Genomic DNA, 7,425 nt, shown 5'->3' on the forward strand with positions numbered 1-7,425 from the left:
GTCACTTCAGCATCATGTATATATATATTTTTTTCCATTAGCCTTTAGGAGAAGAATATGTAATTTTTAGACTTATGCTTGGGTGTGATAAATAAAATTTAGGGTGTCAAAAGAAGAGAGAATTTTTCTAAATTAACATCGAGTCTGAGATACGACAGCACTATCTCTAGGAGTGCCGTGTGCGTCTTGCGCACACCCTGTCATATAAAAGAAGAGACCAGATCGTATGCACTAGGGTGGAGGATTGAAGCCCTCTTTCCACACTTCAACACATGCCACGTAAGATATAAGTCTTTTTTTTAGAATTTTTTTATTATGACTTACGTGGCATGTGTTGAGATGTGGGAGGAGGATTTCAATCCTCCACCCTGAGTGCATACGATATAGACTCATAAAGAACATCCTTGAGTTTTCCCGATTTCCTTTTTCGAGAAAGTCATCGTCTTTTTCTTCGAACATTTTTAGGGTTTTTTCATCGAATCTACCTACAAATTTTAGGTGAATTTCTCCCAAATTACCGTCTCAGATCTTCAAAATCTTAACCCAATTTTACGTAAATTTCACTACCGTTCTTCGTCAAATCGCTTTGCTTATAAATCGTGTAGCGTTTTTAAAGCAATTGACTTTGAAAAATTCCATCTTTGCAGCAATCTTCAGTTCATCTAGGGTTTTAGAATTCCTTTTAATTCTTCTTTTTTAGTCATCAATGAGGGGAGAATTACAGCTAGAGCCATCGAGTCAGGAGAATCCAAGCGATTCCGATGCCCTGCTCGAGAACCATGCGAATTCCAATGAGATAAAGGATGAAGAGATGGAAGCTTCATCGGCTGCTTGTTGTCGCATTTGCCTTGAATATGATGGCGAACCAGGTCTAATTATGACTGCTTTTTGCAACAACAACAAAAAAAAGAGATTTTTTTTCCTCTCCATATGTAATTTTTTGCGATCTGCAATCTAAATTTTAGGGTTTGTGGTGTAGGTGAAGAATTGATATCTCCATGTATGTGCAAAGGCACTCAGCAATTCGTCCATCGCTCATGCCTTGATCATTGGCGCTCTGTGAAGGTAATTTTCTTCTTCTTTCATGAGAATGTTAAAATTTAACAAATTCAATATAATTGAACGCATTAAATAGAGAATGTTAAAATTTAACAAATTCAATGTGGTTAACAAGGTTTAGAATGTCTTATCGATTAATGTTTTGGTTAATGAAAAAATCGATATGGTGTCGGCCGATACATTCAATACAAACTGATACATTCCGATACGGACTGATACATTCCTGAAACATTTAATGTTTTGGGGTCAATGTTTCGTTTCTGTGTAGGCTGATACCGATAAATATCGGCTGATACATTCCGATATTTAAAACCATTTTGATACATACTGATACATTCCCAAAACATTCAATGTTTTGGGGTCAATGTTTTATTTCTGTGTTGGCTGATACATTACGATATTTAAAACCATGTTGGTTAAGTTAATGTAATTTATTTACTCTCTCTTTTTTGTTTTTTTTTTTTTTTTTAATATTTAGGAAGGATTTGCTTTTTCGCACTGCACAACTTGCAAGGCACAATTTCATCTTCGAGTCGAAATGTTAGAGGACTACTCTTGGCGTAAAATAAAATTCAGAATTTTTGTGGCCAGAGATGTACTACTTGTGTTCATGGCAGTGCAAACCGTAAGTGTTTCTTCGTGCTATTATTAATATCATTTGCATGTTCATTTGGTTAATAATGAAGTGTAAATCATATTTATGGTCTTATATTAAAGCTATGTTGCTTCTGCTTTATTTTTAATACATCTCTTTGTCATTTAATATTTATAAAAAAATGAATCCTTCTTCTACTCTATTGTTTCTGGTTATTTATTTGAGGTAAGAAACAAAAAAGATTAACCAGGTAACCCCATACCACAATACAATTTCTCCTTCTACGTTACTTGGATTGAGGAGTGAGCGCCTGAGCGGTTGTTCATTACTTGATGGTCTGTGGTTCAAATGAATTACACTTTCACATTGGGAGGTGATTTAAGTCCCAATGTTGTTATCTTATGGTAAATAAACTTATTGCTAGTATTATTATTGGATTCTAACTAAAATGTTGAGATCATAATAGAAAATTTGCCAACAGCATCTACGACTCTGCTATTCTTTGCATGCTGGGGAACCACTGTTTGGATTACGGTTTTGGATGGCTAAATGTGGATTAAGGGGACTGAACATTTGGTTAGTGATAAGAGGTTTACTATCAAAGAATAAGGGAACTGTTAGAAGGCAGGAATTTAGGAAGAATTATGGTTATCGATGGCTGTTTGGACAAATTGATTAGGGGCTGGATAATGGGTTCAATCTTAGTGAGTTAGGGTTTCAATTCCAGAGAGGGACCGGACTGATGTCTTATGGATAGATGGAAGTGAACCAGGCCAAAAATTAAACAAATAGAGAGACTTGTGCCTGGCTAGAATGATTTTGATTAGAGTTGCTCCAATCAAAGCTTGTCCACTAATTGGAAACACCATCCAGAATATGTAGGAATCACACTTAACCTAATTAAAATAAAAGGATTGTAGACGTATATGGAGGAACTCGACGGCAGACGATTTCCTGTTCTTTTGCTTGCCAAATTGGCAAAGAACTTACAATAGCAACTCTATAAATGCTTTTAATATTTGACCCTTCATATTGACCCACACTAGTTCCATTTCTGATGAAATTGTGCAAGATAGCAACCCATTTCACTCAAACTAAAAGAAACTGAAAATGGATGTTATACCTAGGGCTAAAACGTTCAAAATGGTAAACTTTCTAAACATATGTGGACTAGACTATATTGACCCACACTAGTCCATTCGTAATGAAATTGGCCAGATAGCAACCCAATACATTCAAACTAAAAGAAACTGAAAATGGATGCTATACCTTGGGCTAAAATGTTCAAAATAGTAAACTTTCTCAACATATGTGGACTAGACTATAATTAAACCACCATAAGCATCATCATTTATGCCTTTTATCCCAAACTAGGCCAAAAACACAAATCTTATTTTGCAATTCAACTCTATAACAAACTAAATCTTCAGTCAAGTATTTTCCCTGATTTACATTCTTAGTACCTCCTTCCACATCATTTATGGCCTCACTCTCTCCTTTTTAGAGATTAAACTAAGATTAAATATGAAGAAAATTAAGTCTCTATTTATTGAAATAGGAAATTCCCATATGTGTGGAATTGTAAGTACATAGGCTGCTCAGTTGGGTTCGTAGTGACAAAATTCTCCGATTTTTTGAAAAAGTCATGACTAATTCATGATTCTTTCAATCGACGATTTAAGGAGATTATTAGTTGAGTTTTGGGGCTGGGATCACACTCTTCGTGAAATCATTTTTTGCACTATGGGCTTCATGTGTTATTGGAGTAAAATTTTGAAGGAGTTTAGGGCTAAAACATTTGTTTTTTAGATGGGAACGGTTTTATAGAATTGACATGGTGCTTTGCTTGGCTTCTTGTATTGTTTTTTCATGGTTCTTGTCCTGTAGCAAGTTGGTCATCTTGACCACCATTTTAAAAAATTTAGACCCTTACTGATCAAAAATTGAGAGAGAGAGAGAGAGAGAGCAAATTTATTGTGGAACATTAGCCCTATCATTTTGAAGTGGGTAAAACATTTCATTTTCTTACTCACTTTGATTTTAGGGTTATTTTATTTTTAACCATGCCTGTAAATCTAAGATGTACTTCTGATCTTCAGGTGATTGCTGTGATGGGTGGCTTTGCATACTTCATGGATAAAAATGGAAACTTCAGGAATTCATTTAGTGATGGCTGGGACCGTATACTGTCAAAGCATCCGATCCCCTTTTACTATTGTATAGGTAAGCCTTGTAATGTCAATTCTTCCAGACTGCTGTCTCTTCGCCTTGGCCTGTTTCTTATAGTTCCCCAGATGTTTTGCCAAGGACTAGCAGTTACTACAATTGATTAAGTAAATTTCTAGTACTTACAAGTTGCAAGTATCGGAAGGTTCCACTTAGCTCAGTGGTAAAGGCTTGAGGAGAGTTGATCCCATGACCTTGGTTCAAATCCCGTTGAACCCACTTTCACCTCCATTAACAACCAATCCCTTTCTTAGCAACAAAAAAAAAAACAAAAAACAAGATTGGAATGTGATTAACTACAAGTTTGTATATTGTTCTCTCCAACAAATAATGGAGAAATCTAAGGAATCTGTGTCCACCAATGGCACTACCATACACGTACTACTACCACCAAGTGGACATCCTACACCAAAAACTAAAATTGTTGACAATTTTATTTTTTTCTCTTTTTATATCTATTCCTTCCCCTGCTAACCAGAGTTCAGAACATGTTTCCTGATTGTTCAAAAGAATGAGAGAGATTAGATGTTATGGTTATCCAATAATCTAATTTTTGGCATAGAAGATTTTCCTTAGTGTCATTCATCCCATGGTATATTTGTTTTCCATACATGCTTTTGAGTGTATTATTATTACAAATTTCATTGCAGGGCCTTTTGCGACCATACTTTATTAAGATATTTTTAATTTCATTTTTTTTTTCTTTGGGTTGTATCAAGGAATGGTTGGACAAGTGGTAAAGGAAATACACAAAACAAATGATATTTACTTGTTGAGATGTAAACGTAGTATGATCATATAATATTGATATATTTATGATTCTTATCTATAAAAAGAAAATGTGTATTCATGATTCTTTGCCACATTAGAAGAACTAATCAATTTCTTGCAAGCTTAGTTGGACAAAGTGGGAGCCGATGTGGGAGTGGGGAAGAGATTATTGCAAACCAGTTTACTTAAATTATTTTAGGAAACGGGAGAGGGACTTAGATTCCCAAGCAGGAGAGGGGGAATATGCAACTAAGACTGGGAGATAACTAATTTCCTTTAATGATTTCAACTAAAATATTCCCAAAGAGATTTCTCTAGGTTTCAGCATTTTCAGAAAATATTAGACCAAATAGCAAGACTTGAAAAATGTCGCGGTCATTTTGATCCAGACATTTGCATCTATGCCATTTGACAGACCCTTATAAGGACACCCATCTTTGGTTTCGTAGTATGATCAAGGCTTTTGAACATTGCTTGGATACATCCATGTTTTTAACTACTATACTATGTGTGAACTGTACAGGGGTGTTAGCCTTCTTTGTCATGCTAGGATTTTTCGGGCTGATACTACATTGCTCCAACTACAATGACGCTCGCTTCGCGGGATGTCGAAACTGCTGCTATGGATGGGGCATCTTGGATTGCTTTCCAGCATCTATGGAAGCATGCTTTGCCTTGGCTGTCATTTTTGTCATCATCTTTGCCATCCTTGGCATTGCATATGGTTTTCTTGCTGCCACCATGGCCATCCAGAGAATTTGGCAGAGGCACTATCATATCCTTGCCAAGAGGGAGCTCACAAAGGTATGGCTCCATATGAAACCCTTTCTCTTTTAGCCAGATTAGGGTGCCACTGGACAGTTTTGATATTATTCAAGCTTCAGTTGGACTCTGCTTGCCAACAATCCGCTGATTATGACACCTAGGCCTGTGAACCAGGAGGTATTCACAAATCATTTCCCTTTGAGAAACTATCAGAATTACAGAACCATTTTCTTCTATAAGACTTTTTCTTTGTTTGTTTTTTGTTCTTTGCTATCAGTGTTCTTACAATAAATATTCTCTCTCACTTGGTATTTACAGAATATAAATGTAAAAGAAAGCTGAAAGTTTTGTAGTAATCATGATAAGACATAAGAGGGAGACCAAACTTTATTAGACACTAGAATGTCAGTGAGATGTCATGCTTTGCAGTCCAATGACATGTCAGGCTCTGCAGCCATGACTACTTGGGGAAATTTCATGGCAATATGGGATGCCATACTGTAATTCCCAGGTTCTTGCAATGGACTATAGATGTGTTCCACATGCTTGTCAATCTGGATGGCAAGTTGATGGGCCGTTTCTCGTGTCACTTGTGGACCTGAAATGTACCAATCGAATGATCCTATCCATTGTTAAGTCACTTGCACTGAACAATTATGTAAATAAACCTCATCTCTATCTGATACTTTGCGGTGCGCTATCAGATATAGAGCATACAACCTGAAAGTTGCATCATCATCATCGAAGCTTTATCCCAAAGTTTGGGATCGGCCGAACGAATCCTGTTCCTCTATTCAATGATATCCAGAGTCTCATCTTCTGTTATGAAAATTTGTTCATATCCACTTTCAGCATCTCAATCCACATTCTTTTGGGGTTTCCTCTCACCCATTTAGGCCTTCAACTTACATATTCCTTGTAATGGAAATAAAACAGACAACCTGACAGAATTAAGGTGTCACTTTTTCTAGGATCACTTAAAAATTATACGTGGAAACCCATGGGCCCTTGCTTTTAGTTGACGTCAGCCCAGGAGTATATTCCTTTTTTTTTTTTTTTAATATTGGTCCGGGAGGTATATTCTTAATTTCTTACATTTGTTTTTTTTTTTTTTTGTAAAACATTGCAGGAGTACACAGTGGAGGATCTTCGTGGGTGTTATACACCACCCAAGCTTGACCCAGAGCATGAAGAGCGTCTGAAACTGCTCAAGCTTTTGTAGAACAAAAAGAGAGATTAAAACAGGAAAAGAAGAATAATAATATATATGTGCGAGCTTATGTTGGTACCATCTGAGTTCTCACAGCCAGATCACATTGCATGACTAGTTGTCATTAAAGAATGCATGGCTGGGGGAAGAAATTGGTTTTGGTTTTGGTATTTCATTGTATGATAAAAAGATGAGTTTGTGAATCATGGTCAGCAAGCTAATTGAACGAAATCTGACAAAATGTAAGTAAATGGGTACCCACCAATGGATGTTTATTATTATTATTATTCAATCAATGACACTGTATATCTTAAGATTCTAAATTTCATATTGTATTGTCTGCTTGATCCACTCTATCAAGTGCAGATGCTCCCTAGATAGATAGCTAAGTCTGCTTGGGGGGCTTTACTATTACTACTCTCAGATGTTTATTAGGTGCTGTGTTTTTTCAAACCCAGCCCAGTCCCAGTCCCAGTCCCAGTAGACATTGCAATTGACGTAGACGTTTTTACAGAACGAACCATAGATACGAGTGAGAAGTAGCATTTATGGTTCTGTGCACACCAATGTCAATTTCAATGTTACTTGCCCGCACGCACGCACGCACGATTCATTTAAAAAATCAGTTTCATTTCAAATGGAAAATAAATGGTAATAGTCACAAAATCCTACATTATTTTATTTTATTTTTATTTTTTGAAAATCCAAAATAATTGGTTAATTTCGTGCACTTATCACCCTTTCTTCTTCCAAATTTTTTTTTTTTTGCCTTTCCAAACAAAATTGATCTGACAAGCAA

At 36.1% G+C, this 7,425-nt stretch overlaps 1 protein-coding gene across 1 annotated transcript; it reads left to right on the plus strand.

Annotated features, from left to right (window-relative positions):
• Positions 1-328: 328 nt before the first annotated feature.
• LOC147411939 (RING/FYVE/PHD zinc finger superfamily protein) lies at positions 329-6,954 on the plus strand. The gene is made up of 6 exons (XM_086454299.1): positions 329-869; positions 980-1,065; positions 1,538-1,684; positions 3,754-3,877; positions 5,175-5,455; positions 6,546-6,954. Exons 1-6 carry the CDS (start codon positions 707-709, stop codon positions 6,636-6,638), a joined length of 894 nt encoding a protein of 297 aa, XP_086310425.1. The 5' UTR covers positions 329-706; the 3' UTR covers positions 6,639-6,954.
• The last annotated feature ends 471 nt before the right edge of the window (positions 6,955-7,425 follow it).

This window comes from Akebia trifoliata, chromosome 1, assembly GCF_017979445.1.
Source record: "Akebia trifoliata isolate Shusen 1 chromosome 1, ASM1797944v1, whole genome shotgun sequence".
Classification (NCBI taxonomy): domain Eukaryota; kingdom Viridiplantae; phylum Streptophyta; class Magnoliopsida; order Ranunculales; family Lardizabalaceae; genus Akebia; species Akebia trifoliata.